The 15,913-nt window shown below is 41.3% G+C and overlaps 1 protein-coding gene across 8 annotated transcripts in view; it reads right to left on the reverse strand.

Moving 5' to 3' along the window:
• Cdadc1 (cytidine and dCMP deaminase domain containing 1) overlaps positions 1-12,994 on the reverse strand; it is a 38,559-nt gene extending 25,565 nt beyond the window's left edge. For 4 of the 8 annotated variants that reach the window (XM_029468722.1, XM_029468719.1, XM_029468720.1 and 1 more), the window contains exons 1-5: positions 12,838-12,994; positions 11,900-11,997; positions 7,471-7,545; positions 4,838-5,015; positions 1,049-1,618 (exon numbers count right to left, since the gene is read on the reverse strand). In XM_029468722.1, coding sequence (XP_029324582.1) covers positions 1,049-1,618; positions 4,838-5,015; positions 7,471-7,545; positions 11,900-11,997; positions 12,838-12,919 — 1,003 coding nt within the window. In that variant the 5' untranslated portion in view covers positions 12,920-12,994. Of the gene's footprint in view, positions 1-1,048; positions 1,619-4,837; positions 5,016-7,470; positions 7,546-11,899; positions 11,998-12,805 lie in introns of all 8 variants that reach the window. The other 4 variants (XM_029468724.1, XM_021181259.2, XM_021181260.2 and 1 more) reach the window with 2 other exon arrangements.
• Between the last annotated feature and the right edge of the window lie 2,919 nt (positions 12,995-15,913).

Raw genomic sequence — 15,913 nt, forward strand, 5'->3', positions numbered from 1 at the left:
TCATCTTCAGCACAACATAAAGCAGGTCCAGGAGGTGCATGCTTGTAATTCCAACACTCAAGAGGTGGAGGGAGGAGGGTCAGAAGTTCAAGGTCATCCTCAGCTACATAGGGAGCTCGGACTGCATAGAATTCTATCTAACAAATAAATAAATAAGTGAATAAATAAAGCAAGCCCTACTATACATAGCATGTGTACCAAATAAGTCTTACGTCACCACTTCTCCTATCTGGACTTTCCCTACTTACTTCATGGTTAGAGTTTTCAAGGTGGTAATTCTACACTGAAAAACATTAGGTAAGAATGGAAATGCTATTGAGACGGTACACTTTACTACAATAAAGAACATCACTAAGGAATGCTCTCCTTTACCAACATGTAAAGGAGCGAGAGTGACTGTTTAACTTGCTGAGAGAGACATACACCAGAAGACTCTACAGTAACGTTTTTACCTTGATTTTTTTCTTCTAAATTTGTTATTTTTAAATTCTCAGAATTCTGTCTTTATTACAAATAGAATACATGGGCTGAAGAGATGGCTCAGCAGTTAAGAGCACTTGTTGCTTTTACAGAAGACCCGAGTGATTTCCAGCACCAACATGATGGCTCACAGCTGTCCGGACTCCGGTTACATAGGACCCAACACCTCCTTCTGGGCTCTGAAGGCATGTATGCGGTGCACAAACGTGCATGCAGACAAAACACTACTACACATTAAACATTTTAAAAAAATATGTAGAAAAAATGTGGAATAAATAAAAAAATATTTAGTTTTATTTTTGTGTCATCTTTACTTTGGAACTTACTGAATCGTAGAATCATACACACAAGAAGCAAAAAGGACTTAAGTCTCCTGGTCTGTAAGTGCCAAGCTGAATATAAGAACACAGAAAACACAGGGTCTGGCTCACTTCTTGACACTGTTGGAATAGCAATGCTTTAGGATAAGGGTCAGGGGATCCTAGCACAGATATGAAGCCACTTCACTTCAGTGTCACTTGTAACCCAGACATTCAGCCCCCATTTATGATCTAAGCATTGAACTCACCAGTTCGATATGCCAATAACCTGGCCTGCACCATGCAATGCCTTGCAACTTCCTGTGGCAAACTCTGATTGTGAATTTCATTAATCTGTTCTGGGCTGCTACAGTAGAATCCGAAGTGTTTCAAGTTGGGCACACTAGAAGCTACTGTGGCCAAAAGTAGAATCAGGTCTTTCATGTTTTGCCTTAGATTGCTAAAATAGGGGTTTTCACACAGGTTCTCCAGACCTATAGTCATCAGTATCTGCTTATGCATTTCTTCATTTGAAACCAAAAATAACATTTCATACTCTTTTATTCTTTCTTGTTTACATTCAGAATAAAAATCAGTGTCAGCACCCGGCAACGCTTTTGCAGTTTTCTGAATAAAGTCACATTTGTAAGAGGTTTCCTCCACAAACTGCACCATGTAGCACACCAACGGCTGCAGTAAGACACACACGTGGGCCCGGCTGTTTGACTTTAATCTTTCTGCGGCTTTGGCATCTAGCTTTGCATCTTCAGAACTAGAAGCCTCAGTGAGCAAACTTATCTCTGGGTCAGAAGGCCAGTAAGAAATTCGGTTAACTCCAGCTAAAATAGAAAAATAGAAAAGGTCACTGATGCAAGCCGAATAGAGAAAGGTTTTCTATCTAAATCTAGCCTACCACTGGCCCCAAAACAGACATCTACACTGTTACTTACACAATGTGAGGGTTCCAAACAAATACCCACAGGCAAAAATGGGCCCATGACTAGTTTATTTTCAGCTGACAGGTTAAATCTGGGAATATTCTATATCATATGAGATGATGAGAAATGGAAATTCCAGTGTTCATATTCACTCAAAGACATGCTCATTCATTTACATATGCACTGAGCACCTTTGCATGGTGGGGTTGACTACCAACCACAGTGCTGCCTTCAAAACCTGAATACTACCTGGCTTTTTCAGGAGACCGTTCACCAACCTCTAACAAAGCCCCAGTGACACTGTAGAAGCCCAGCTTTGCAAAGTGTGGCTGGAAGCTCAAGGTGAGTGTTACTCACCAAGGCTTTCCATGTTGCCATGGTAGCTTCTGGAAATGTTATAGCTAATACCTAGTAAGGCCTAGAGTTTTGTATCTAAATAATTATAAATAATTCATTTAGACACAAAAATGTTCCTGTTTCAGATTCAGAATTCTTCTCAAAAGCCATATTTTCAAGAGGGAAAAATGTTCATGTTTTAGTGCAGCATTTCTGAACTAAAAACATTTAAAAAAAAAACCTCCAGATGTCCAAAATAGGAGAATAAATAATGTGACTTTAGTCTTAGTTTTGTTAACTAGTTTTAAATTAGCATACTAAGCAATGAGTTCCATGCTGGCATTTTTATATCATCTGTTCTTATTGACTACAAAGAATTTTTAAAAGAAAAATAGTCCTAGGTAAAGAGGGAGTGATGAGAGAGAGAGCAGGCAGCACCAACCCTGCAAAGCCTATGTACTGAGGAAAGAACAAACCTGAGGGCATTTCCTCTCAGTTGTGACAACAGAAAGTAGGTAGTCTTTACTACATAGAGACACAGTTGGCTCATTAAATAAGAGTTCATATTGATTTAAAAGAAAAAAAAAAAGGAAAGAAAACGACCTTAAGGGAAACAAAACATAAGAACAGGCAATTTGTAAAAGAAACATAATTGGATAATAAACATGAAAAAGTATTTTAATTTTCTTATGTTGACTAAAATTGCTATGTAAGCACCAAATGTTTATTATAGTTTACAACAGAAAAATTTCTGCTAGTATCTGGTGTAATTTCATCAAAGTTTAAAAGGTTTTATTTACTCATGTTCAATAAGAGGATTTGATTTTATGTGTTTGTGCCTGTGAGTTCTAGTGCCTTCCGAGGTCAGATTGGAGTTACAGGTAGTTGTGAGCCACTGAACCAGGAATTGCTCATAACCACTGAACAGCAATAGAAAACCCAAGACACATGAGGAAGGTAGGCTAGTTCACTGTGAACTCAGTCACTCACATGGTCCTCAAAGCAACCCTCATACTGTGGTTTGCAGCAATCACTTTATACGCAGCTCTGACTCATGCAGAACACTAAGATGAGGTACGCCTAGCCCAGGGCTAATGAGACAGATGAGTTTTCTGTTCTGCTCCATAACACAAAAAAAGGGGCTGTCAGTCTTCCACAGCTTCCACAGAAGCCCTGACAGATCACCACACTCCACCCATCACTACTCCATATTTGAACCTTTAGCCTGTTTGGTGACACTATTTCAAGAGGTTAAGGCAGCTCTAGGAGGTACAGTCTTGCTGAAGGAACTAACTCATGGGGCGGGTTTGGCAGTTTGTAGACGCACTGCACGTCTAGTTCTCTCCCAGTTTCCTGCCACCATGCCTGTCTGATGCTATGCCTCCTTCACCATCAAGACTCTAAACCTCTGGAACCACAAGCCAAAATAAACGTGTCCGTAAGTTGCTTTCGGTCATGTATGTCCCATAGAAACGGAACAGTAATGCGTAGAGCCATGAAGATCCAGCTTGTGCTGCACCCTTCAAAACGCAGCGTCCTGCAGGGTCATTGAGGCTGAGCTCATGCTTCACCTGCAGCCTGGGTCACGCATCTGATACCAACCAACCCTGGAGGCCAAAGCCCAAGCAGCATATTTGTTGCCTTCTTTCTAGACCTACTAGGTACATGTGTGTAAGACACATTTTAAACAATAATAGAATCATCTACATATCTGTCTACTTGTAAAATAGAATCAGAAGCAGCTAAGTGTCTACACATTAAAATTTTGTGTACCCTTCCAAGGTTTATAGTAACCTTTGGGAGTGTGCTGACTCGTTTTTGTCAACTTGACAGAAACTTAGACATATTTGGGAAAAGGGAATCTCAAGAAATTGAGGAACTGCCTCCATCTTATGTCTGTGTATGTCTCTGGTATGTCTGTGAAGCATTTTCTTGATTAATGATTGGTGTGTAAGGGCCCAGTCCATTGTGGGCAGTGCAGCTCTTAGGCCTGGGTTGTACAGAAAAGAAAGCAGAGCAAGCCATGGAGAGCAAGCCAGTGAGCAGCTCTGAATTGAACCCCTGCCCCGAATTCTCTTTATGATCAACTTTGATCTGGACTTGCAAGCCATATAAACCCTTTCCTCCACAAGTTGTTTTTGGTCCTGCTGTTTATCACACCAACAGAAAAGAAACCAGGACAGGAAAGCAGCTGCCCAGCCAGAACCTACAGCTCCCATGATGAAAACAAACAGAAAGAAGAATGCATGTGACTTCTAGGTCATGGCTTTTGTTTTGTTCTGTGGTGCTGGGGGAAACCAGGGCCTCACCCATGCTGGGCAAGCACTCTACCACCACCACCCCCACCAACCTCTGCCAAGCAGGGGTCTGTAAGAAGCACATCTGCCTTCTCTGGAGGCAGAGGACTCCAGTTAGGCCCCAGGATAACAACAAACAGGGGAAGAATGATGCCTAATCCCACAAACCAACCACTGGACTAAACTGCCTGCAGCGCGGCAGCGCCCAGGTCTGACCACTGTAGGGCTGATGGGCTGTCTTAAGCCACTGAAATTTGGGGGATCCTTCGTCAAATGGTATCAGCCTGTAATTTAGCAAGGGTCGTTTAGCAAATTAGTGGGCAGAGCTGAGCCCAGAATCCACGTTTTCAGACCCTTCTTCCTGAGTGTCAACTGGTCCTCAAACACACATTTCCACCCCTCACTATGTGTGCATTTACAGATGTGCTCCCTTGTCCAAGCTCAGAGAAAGGAGCTGAGTCCCCAGTACCACCTTGTCCATACTCACCATTCACTATCATTTTCAAACAAGCAGAACATGGTTTCCTTGAAAAATAAAGATCACAGTTTTTCAGCCTGGACCCATGCTTAATAAGAGCAATTTGCCCAGTATGTAAGTCTTCACTGGAGCAGTGAAGACCAATGATCTTCATGTTTTTCACCACCACAAGACCAGTTTTCTTCACCTAATTAAGACAAAAACATGACATCATCAATTATAACATCTTACTATCTTTTTATGGGTAATATTTGATTTTCTAATGAGAGGAAAGCTATGCTTAGTTCTTACCTAAACACAGTCTGCATAAAAATAGTATCTAATTAGGTACATGAAGGATTTCTGAGAGCTTCGTATTGACTTTACATGAAAAACTTTCAAAACAAAGGCTCTTTTAATTAATCAGTTACATGTGTAACTATTATTATGTTGTTCTAGTGACAGATGAACTCAATTTAACCTAATATAGGCCAAAAGCCAAGTCAGCTGAATTGCTTCTTATGCCATCCAGGCTGGGTCTATTTAATTCTAAGCTTCAAAATGGTAAAGGAAATATAATGAAATTCCTCTGGGTTTTACACATGACTCTGAAGAATTCAAATAATAAAGACATCATCTCAATTCTAAAATTATAAGACTTTTTAAAGTCAGAATTGTATTATACAGCCCAGGCTAGCCTTAACTTGCAACTCCTGGGCTAAAGATATAGCTCAGCTAGCAAAGATCTGGCTCACAATCATAAGTTTGATTCCAAATTTGCAATGTGTAAACCTTACCCTCTTTATTGCAAAATATTTGAGAACTGTATATCCCTTGAATACAAAGTGTATGTTATTTCCAGCAAGTTTGTTTGCAAACTTTCCATTTTAGAAAGCAACCAATAAAAAATGCCTTATCAGACTTGGAGAGATGGCTCAGAGGTTTAGAGCACTGACTGCTCTTCTAGAGGTCCTGAGTTCAATTTCCAGAAACTACATGATGGCTCACAACCATCTGTAATGAGGTCTGGTGCCCTCTTCTGGCATGAAGGCATATATGCGGACAGTACACTGTACATAATAAATAAATAAATCTTTTGTAAAAAATTGTCTTATCAAAGGATCTGGGCACCAGAGCCAATGCTGTTAAAACTGAACCACATGGCCATTGGAGTGGCTGCAACTCAGCTGAAGGGCATGGGCTTTACACTGTCAGAAGAAAGAAAGAAGCCAGTAACAAATGGATGTCTGTGACATTGTTCCCAAGACACAGAAGACATGTTATCAACCTCTTATTAGAACAATCTTCAGCCCAAGTTTATTACCTTTCTGAATCTTTTTAAAACAAAATAAAGATAGCTGAACATGGAGGCAGAGGCAGGCAAAACTCTTGAGTTCGAGACCAGCCTTGAGTTCCAGGACAGCCAGAGATACAAAGAAAAACCTTGTCTAGAAAACCCAAAATCTAGTCCACCCTACCCCCCCCCCCAAAAAAAAAAAAAAAAAAAAAAAAACAAAAGGCCACAACCTGTTCATTTTGCTTCTAGCTAAGAACAAAATATAAAGTTTAAGGTAGAGTTTTCTCACAATATCTAGTTTGAAAGGAGCTTTTCACCTCAAACTTAAAAAAAAGCCCAAGTTGTACTCTGTCTGAGCTGTCTACTTACTGCTGCCCCAACACACTGACTTTCTGGGAACCACTCATCTGCATCCTGGTTTTGTTTTACTTCACACACATATTGGCAAGTTTCCATATAATTCTAGTCACAGATTTTACATTAAACCATGGTAGACCACGATCACCTTTTGTACATGCTTTAGTCAGTATATTGACCTAGGTGATCCACTAATTTTTCCCCTCTGTGCTTCTCTTGTGTTGAAAGCATCTAAGCAGCCTCAGGCAAATTATGTCAAAATCACACCAGGCAGTGAAGAGACTCACTCCCAGAACTAATCAGGAAACTTATAAAAGCAGACAGCAAAATAATAACTTTTTCAAAATACACACGCAAGTTATTCTCTATATATGATCAACAACCATCTCTGGAAACTAAAGGTGACAAGGACACCCCAGGCAGAATCACAGAGGTCAGGATTTGCCTTCTGGTCTGACTGCCCCTGTTTCATATATATAAGAAATTTGTGGATCAGGGACAAAGGACTCAAAAGAGTAAGAAGCTTGTCTGTGGTGGTCACACCCTCCAGGCCCACAGGGGGTGATGCAGCTGGGACCACACGGTTGTTTGGACCCACAGTGAAATCTGATATTCGGAGAGGAACACCAAGACCGACAGTGCTGTTGGTCCCAGAGGGAGATGCTAATTGACTCAATCCTTAACTCTTGAGAAGTGACCCACATAAAGAGTAACCAGGCTTTGCACTTCAGTCATATTAACCAAGATGCACACACGTGAAGGACTCCGCAGGGCATTGCTCAACACATCTGTGTGAAATCAGGATTAGACGTTAAAAACATTACACAATACTCCCACTTGAATTTTTCAAACAGGAAAGACATATAGGCTTGTCAGTACACAAGGCCTTTATGGAGAAATCTAAGAAACTCCCTTGGTTACAGAGGTCTTCACGGGACTTTATCCCTTTCCTTTGCTTTCTTATCATAAACTTGTACATCTTTTTTTTTTTTAAATCACAACAATTCACCTGTTTTTTTTCAGTAGACACTCTGGTAAACTCTTCATTATCTCCTAAGGGACCACGGCTTTCCTCTTCAGTTTTCTAATTGAAATCAGATTAAAAGGGAGATGATTAACATGATGAATTCCACATCTCAGGACTTAAGGCTGGATGCCTCCTGGCAAAGCTCTGCAGTGATGTCTCACTTTGCTTGGGTACTATTTGCTCAGACTAACGTAAGCTTCCAAACAGGCCTTTACAGGATTGAAACTGTAATTTGGAAGTCATAGAAATGGGACAGTACTAAGCAATGTAAAAGTTAAAAGGTTGTGAAGGATTAAGCAGAGTCCAGAAGATAAAGAATTATGTGTCAAAGGTATTACATGTGGATTACGGTAGGCAGGATGATGCTTCCTAAGCGATTTCTTTGATCCTGTCTCTGCAGCTATGCTGTTTCATAGTTAAAGGGGGGTTAATTTTACAGGTGGGCATAAAGATATGCACCATCAGTCTTGGTATGAAAGACTGTCCTGATGATCCAGTGGGCCCAGTACTACCACAGGAGCCACTGTAAGCAAAGGAGGGCAGAGGGGACTCAGAGTGAGACAACAGGAGGGAGAATCAACAAGCCATCAAAGGGCTTTGAAGTCAGAAAGGCCATACAACCCAAACAATGCAGGCACTCTCCAAAGCTAGAAAAGGCAAAGAAATACATTTTCTCCTAGAGCCTTCGGAGGAAATGAGTCCTGCTGGCAGTTTGGTCTTAGTTGGTGAAAATTGCTGACCTTCAGAACTGTATGATAACAGATTTTTGTTTTAGTCATCAACACCGAGGTAGTTTTTCTGACAGTAATAAAAATTAATATAGGAATGCCTTCCCTAAAGTTGAATCAAAATAGAAGTTTTAAATTGGAAGCTAGGGTCTAGAAAGACCCTTCAGTAGTTAAGAACATTGGCTGCTTTTACAAAGGAACTATGTTCAATTCCAAACACCTACCTGGCATCTCATAACTATAACTTAATTCCAGGGGGTCTGATGCCCCTTTCTGGCCTCCATGGGCTCGGCAAGCATGCAGTTCACAGACATACATGCAGACAAAACACTCATACACATGGAAAGAAAGAAAGAAAGAAAGAAAGAAAGAAAGAAAGAAAGAAAGAAAGAAAGAAAGAAAGAAAGAAAGGTAGGTAACAGAGCCTGGCCCTTCAATTAGTTCAATAAGTGCTTGACCCTTTGTTAGATCCAGCCATAGGCCTAGCTAGTTGTTCTGGAAGCAGCCCTCACAGACTTTAGGACTGTGAACACAGCCAAGTGAGAGACTGATAGGGTGGCATAGAAGTCTGTGAGCCCCACAGAGGTGAAGCAGTTAACAAACTGGGGCAGTTTTAAAGTGAGAATGGTGGTGCTGATTACTCAGCTTATACTCACAAAACAAATGTTGTCTCTTAGAAAGGCAACGACTTCCAAGAAGAAAACCTACATCCTGGAAATAAGATTGCTCTTCAAGCAGAGCAGGAACGTAGGACATCATGAGGTTGATTAAGTGGTGAGAGTAATTTCAGTAATGGTAATTATAAAAATGAGTTTTAAGAGGTATCTAATTCTCCTAGGTGGCTATGGTTGCGGTGGGGGTAAGAAAAGGGTTTGGAATAGAAGTACTATGAAGATGTTTGACATTTCAAAGCTATTTTCTTTCCTACTGATTCATGCTTTCATTTAGTTTAATGAAAACTTTTTTTTTTCTTTTGGTTTTTCGAGACAGGGTTTCTCTGTGTAGCCCTGGCTGTCCTGGAACTCACTCTGTAGACCAGGCTGGCCTCGAACTCAGAAATTCACCTGCCTCTGCCTCTCAAGTGCTGGGATTAAAGGCGTGTGCCACCACAAAGGTTTGGAATGATTTCATTTAATCCTTACAATTCTATAAGAGTTATTACTTTCATAGTACAAGTGAGAAAAATTGTGGCAGGGACAAATGAAAAAATACAACCATGGTCACCTAGCTCATCCTCACTAACCCAGATTACTGTCTTCCCTCAGTACTACACTGCTTCTGTTCCAGCAAAGCTCAGGGAGGCCCCATGCTGCAATCTCCATAGCAGGCAGAACTGGGTGAGAAAGGTACTGTGGGTGTGTAGAGAAAAACAAGGGATGTCTATTCTTTAAAAGTTACAAAATTTAAATAGAATTAAACTATAAGCAAAGCTTGAACCAGTAGGAAAGAAAACCCTTTGGAAATGTCTGCCATCTCATAGAACCTGATTTCTATTTCAAAACTTTCCATTAATTGCCTCCCAGCCTTATTATAAGTTTTATAGACAATTAATTTTCCAATCATTGATTGGACTCTTTAAAGCTCTGTTTTTATTACTGAGCAATGTAAATTTTGATAGCACAGAAAAACTCAGACACTGGTTATACTTGCAAATGCAAGTTAATATTAACATTTTAAATATTAAATCTGGCAAAAGAGACACTGTAAATGCCCACCAGTGCAATAGTGCTTTACAATTAATTAAAATCATAATCAAAGCAGTCTAAGGTAGCTCCAAGTACTAAAAGTGTTATTAGTTTAACTCATTCACTGCTTAGAAGAACTCCACGTAGTAAGCTAGCAGTGTGTTCAGGGTTTGAAGCACTTATCTTACAAGTACAAGGCTCTTGGTTCAATTACTAGGACCTCAAGACAAAACCTGCTGTATGTACTGGTATTTTCCACTATACTAAAATAGAAGCTGACAGACAAATAAATGCAAAATAGAGCATTCAAAGTTACACAAAGTAGCAAGTGCTTGAACTAGAATGTGAACTCAGGCAGTCTGGTTATGAATCACTGGCTGCCCCCATGCACAAAATGACACCACAGCGCATGTATTTCTTTTCTCTAGTGAAGGAAGATCCAGAATATCTCAAATAAGTAAAAGAAAAAAGAAAAAGGATAGAACAACAGACAGTGTCAACAGTCTCTAGGTGGTAGAGTAGTGAGGATTTTTCCTCTGTTCACTTCGTAAATGAACACATACTTTAAACAGCTGCAAGCCAAACTGCATCTTGGAGCTTCTGTGACATGCTCTGTGTGGTTTTTGTCAACCCGACACACCTAGCGACCCCTGGGAAGAGGGAACTTCAATTAAGAAGTTGCCTCTATCATATTGCTGTATGTGTGTGCCTTTAGGGTATTTTCTTAATTAATGATTGATATGAGAGAGCCCAGTCCACTGTGGGCTGTGCCACCACTAGGCATGTAGTTCTGATTTATATTAGAAAGGAGACTAGAAAAATTGAAAAATATTTTAAGTAAATTATCTAATGCAAAGAGAAGTGTCCTGGAAGCATATGTAGTATGATTTTTTTTAATGCTTCTGGATTACTGGATTATCTTCAGTAATAATAATAATAATAATAATGTTTGTATAAAATTATGAAAATGGACTAGTTCTGTTCTTCTCTAATGCTACCACTGGTTTTGCTTCTCTGCAGCAGCCATGATACCCAAACTAATAAAAATAATATACACATATGCTTTCCTGACAGTAGATGACAAACAGGTGATAATGGTAATCTATGCATTTTGTAAATTTGGTTTTCTGGTAACTAAAACATACTTTCCACACAGATAACATTAAAACTGCTAGCCAAGCTCTCAAGCTAGCACACACTGCTAGAATAACTTGGAGGGGTGCCTTCATGGACCCCTACCTGGCATTGTGACTTCATGGCTATGGCCCTGGGAAATACGGGCATGAAGCACAGTTGGAAAGATTGTAACATGGTGAACAATAGCAGGTATGGGTCAGGTTATGAAAGTTGTGAGTCTCTAGGTCAAGCCTCTTTCCAAGTAGGCCAGCTTTCAGAAAACAAGGATTTCTTTTGATGTCTCTTGCAATTATTTCCATGTCCAGTTAGATTTTAATTTTTAAAGCCTTAAATTGATAACAGGTATGGGTCAGATTTCTAAACAAGATTTCAAATAAAATATTTAAAACAAAACCAACTTATTTCTCTTAAATAAACAAAACCTCCATGGTATCTGTCAAATGAAGGAGAGGATGCCAGAAACCAAGGGTGAGAAAAAAACTTTCGCACTGAAAAGGGATTCAAGTTAAATGTATATAAACAGAATTACGATGAGATAAAATATGGACAATAAAGCTAAAAGGATTTCCAAATTTAGTATTACTAGCAAACTGACTTTTACAATGCACATTTTTAAGGCGTTAAATGTCTCCAAAAGAAAACCCTTAATACCTGGTAATCATGGCACCCACTAGAAGTAACTTTTCAGACTGGAAATATGAGCTAGTTCGCTGTGGTTACAGGCACAGCATACAAAAGCCATGACACTATTCCTAGGTTCTTACTGCATTTGGCTGTTAGGACTACAGTCGGCCAATGAAACCAGACTTAGACTACTGCTTTTCCAAGGGTAAACACTCTCTAAGTGGAAATAAGGTATACCTGAGATTTTTGCCCTTGAGCTTCCACTCCTGGGAAGAGCTCCATCCAGAGACTGAGCAGAGTGAAAAGGTTCACTTTAGAAAGCCTTGGTATTTGACCTACAAAAGAGAGGGCAAGCACTTCAGAATTTCACTAGTGAAGGCAGGGGAGCTAAGCTCAAAGCTACTAGTGAGCTGCAGACGGTCTGGCAGGCAGGAGAATAAAAGCTTCCTTAGCAAGAGTGGCCACAACCTCACTTTCAGTAACCTCGGGTGGCACTTTCCAAAGTTGGGTAATTTTTTCTCCAGCTCACCCCACAGGTAAAATAGTAAAACTGATACAAAGGCTCTGGAAATAATCAATCAATCAATCAATAGGATAAGGGCTCCTCTCTGATGTAGCCGTGGAGCAAGGTCCCCACCCCTACCCCCTCTGGAACCTGGCATTGCTAAAAAAAAAAAGGGGGGGGGCAATGGTTGGAACATGACTGATCTTCAACCATAAGGCAAAACTTGAGGGAGGCATCACGGGTGGTGAATTTGCCAAAGCGCAATTTCAGGCTCTTCAGCTCCGGGATACTGACTCTAGTTGCAACCACCCACCAGTGCAGGACAGGACGCGACCTATGAAGCCTGGACAGCACGGTGTCCGGGACGCGCGTCTGGCAAGGAGACCAGGGACAGCGGGGCAGACAGGAGTCGCTGTGAGTCACAGGGCAGGCAGGGTGTCAGGGAGGTGCAGTATGTGTGGATGGGGGGCGGGGGGGAGCAGGCTAGCAGGGCGGGAAGGAGACATAGAGTCGGGAGGGTGCTGGGCTTGGGGGAGGGAGACACAGGACAGGCAGGATGCCGAGCTGGAGGGAGACTCGGGCAGGCGTGCAGGGCGCCAGGCGAGGGGCAGGGCGGGAGAGAAGGCCACCGCACTCACCCGTCATGCTGCCCGTTTGCGTGCCGACTGACCTCTCGGCCCCGGAGCCCTCCAAACTCTGCATCTGATCCAGCCCAAAGGCCTCGGCCCAGGACAGCTCGCCCGGTCAGGCATGATAGGATCCCCGCAGCTCCCCTACGGCCGCCTCTGCGGCCTGTCAACAACCGCTTGTTCTGCGCAAAAAGATGACGCCTCGGCATGCCCCCCCATCGCTTCCGGCGCTTAATGTGACGTCAGAGCCCGGCGCACTGAGGAGTTGGTGATTGAGTTATCAGTCTCGTGCTACTCTGTGTAGCAGGCTGTGTTCAGTGATTTTTGCAGAAAGAAGGACACTTGAAGTTGTCTTGGTTCGGGACAGCAGGGGACCAGGGTGGAGGACTTAAACAGAGAGGCGAACTTAGAACCGGAGTGGGCGAGGTGGGGGAAGCAGGGCCATCGGAACCCAGCTGTCAGATGTGGGCGGATCCCAGGGTATTTGCTTCTGCTTCTTACCAAACCCACACAAACTATGAGGAGAGGAGAACTGGGAGGATCGAAGAGTTAAGTAAACAGCGGAACCTGAAAAATCTGAGTTGTCCGTCCTACTGAATTTGTAAATAGAGCGTATGTGCGCGCGCTTACCGTACAGAGGGTATCCTCCTCTATGGCCCTCCAAATGTTTGTTTTCGAATGGGTCTCTGCCTGGATCTGGAGCTCACTGGTTGGCTACACTGGAGCTTCATCCTCCTGCCTCAGACTTTCCACAGGCTGCTGCAGCTTTACCCAGACCTGCTTTTTTTTTTTTTTTTTAATGTGGGTTTGAGGGATCCAGAAGGAACTCCTCAAGCTTATATCTAAAGCATGTACACAATGAACCATCTCCTCAGCCCCCAGTGAAAATTTTAAAGTGTAAAATGAAGCCTCAAGAGGTCAGAAACATGGCCCAGCCGTTAAGAACACTTCCTACTCTTCCAGTGGATCTGAGTTCAGTTCCCAACACCCACATCCAGAGTGGTTCACTACAACCCTTAACTCCAGAGATGGATATTTCAACAAAAATTGTAAAAATAGTTTTATTTTTATTTAAAATATAATATCATTACAAATTTCCCCCCTCCCCGAGGCCCTGATCATTTTAAAATTAATTCATGTTTTTTTCTTTAACCACTATTGTTTATATACATGTATTATATATGTATATAATATATACACACACACACACATATCTATACATATATGTGCTTGTATGTATATGCTTTTAGGACTGATCACTTGGTACTGGATAACTAGTTGAGGGGGCTTATTCTTGGGGAAGACTAATTTCTCCTCTGTTATTATTTACCCTTCATCTAGATATGGGACCCTGGGAGATTTCACCCATGTTGGCAAGTCAGCTGGTGTTGGCATTGTTCAGGTCTTGTTTTGGCAGCCATGTTGTTGAAATTTTGTAGGTGGAGCTTTCCTGCAACAACTAGAAGACAATGTTGTGACAGCTTCCTGATCCTCTGGCTCTTACAGTCTTTTCATTCCCCTCCCCCCTTTCTGAGATGTTTCCTGCACGTTAGGTGTAGGGGTTGAGTTCTAGACTGGATACGCAAGGTCAGTTGTTCTCTACATTTTGAGAACTGCTGTTACTACTGCCTTCCTCCTCCTCTGCTCCATTCTCTCTCTCTCTCTCTCTCTCTCTCTCTCTCTCTCTCTCTCTCTGTGTGTGTGTGTGTGTGTGTGTGTGTGTGTCTTTTTAAGAAAGGGTCTCACTGTGAAGTTCTGGCTGGCCTAGAACACACATCATAGACTCCTGAGTCTTAGAATTAAAGGCATATGCTACCATGCCCATCTTGATAGATAGATAGATAATGCTGAGGAGAGATAAGAGTTGCATTTACCTGGGCGTGTAAAGATAAATGTTTAGAAAGAAGTTAGGAATTATACTGGTATGATAGTTCCAGGAGTCTGTCTGGCATTGAATAGGTTGAAGTGGGTCACAGAGTTGCATAGAGGTAGCTTAAAGACTGGTGGTCTCAGAGGAAGGTTTAAAGACTTACAGTCTCCGGACATCTACCTCTCTAACTATAATGAATGCTTGCTGGTAATTTCTTAAAAAAAAACAAAAAACCAAAACACTTTCTTGTTCACTCTGAGGGTTAAAGAAATGCTATCTTAGGTGATTAATACCTGTAGCCTAATATCAGGGGATCAAGTAACAAAGTAATTGCTAGTGCGTTTTTCTCTTTTGCTCAGAAGTCCCACCTCTTGCTTGTCAGGCAGGAAGGAGGTTTGGAGCAATACACTTTTATTGAACCAGGAGAAGAGAGTCACTCCCAGAAAGAAAAACTTTTACACAGAAAATATGCATAAACTCACACACATTCATATACAAATTTATGCATGCATTCTCATACACCTTCATACAAACCAGTTGGTCTAAGCTACATATTTATCTCATAATTACATACTTACACACACATACATCCATACTTACATATGCATATGGAGCAAAAAATCAAGCACCAGTGCAGAAAGAACTCACTCATTCTGAATGAAGAAATGAGCCACAATCTTTATTGCATAGAGAAAGAAAAAGCTTCTACCGTTTTATTGCTAAACCCAAGTCTAAGAAAAAAAGCTTTGTCCTCTTTAGTAAGACTAAGCCTGCCTTGATATTAATAAAAGATTTGTTCTGTCCCATGGTAAAGAGAAGCCTACCTGCTCTTTCTCTGTAGCCTTTTCTTTGTCCTCTTTCTATCTGCATTCTGCCTATTGCTCTCTTCCTCAGTTTCCTTTTAATTTCTAAGTTACTCTACTCTGTTGTCCTCCTAATCAGGCTCTCTCTCCTCCTGCTCTTATGTAATAATGCCATGCAATGTAATCATTCCTAGTTTTTTGTACCATTTCTAGGGGAATAGATCACACAGTTTTTCCAAGCATCTTAAAAAAAAAAAGTTCCCTAAAAGTTCAAACATAAATTCAAATCATAAGTTGAATAAGAAGTTTACAGCAGAGATGTTTACATATGTCCCATTAAGACTAGGCATTCATTTTCTGTCACTAGCTCTACAGGTTCATTGAAAGTTAAAATCTATAATTTTGTGACTAAGTTATTATTGAAGTTTTATGTAGATAAGCCCA

Source organism: Mus caroli, chromosome 14, assembly GCF_900094665.2.
Source record: "Mus caroli chromosome 14, CAROLI_EIJ_v1.1, whole genome shotgun sequence".
NCBI classification, from domain to species: domain Eukaryota; kingdom Metazoa; phylum Chordata; class Mammalia; order Rodentia; family Muridae; genus Mus; species Mus caroli.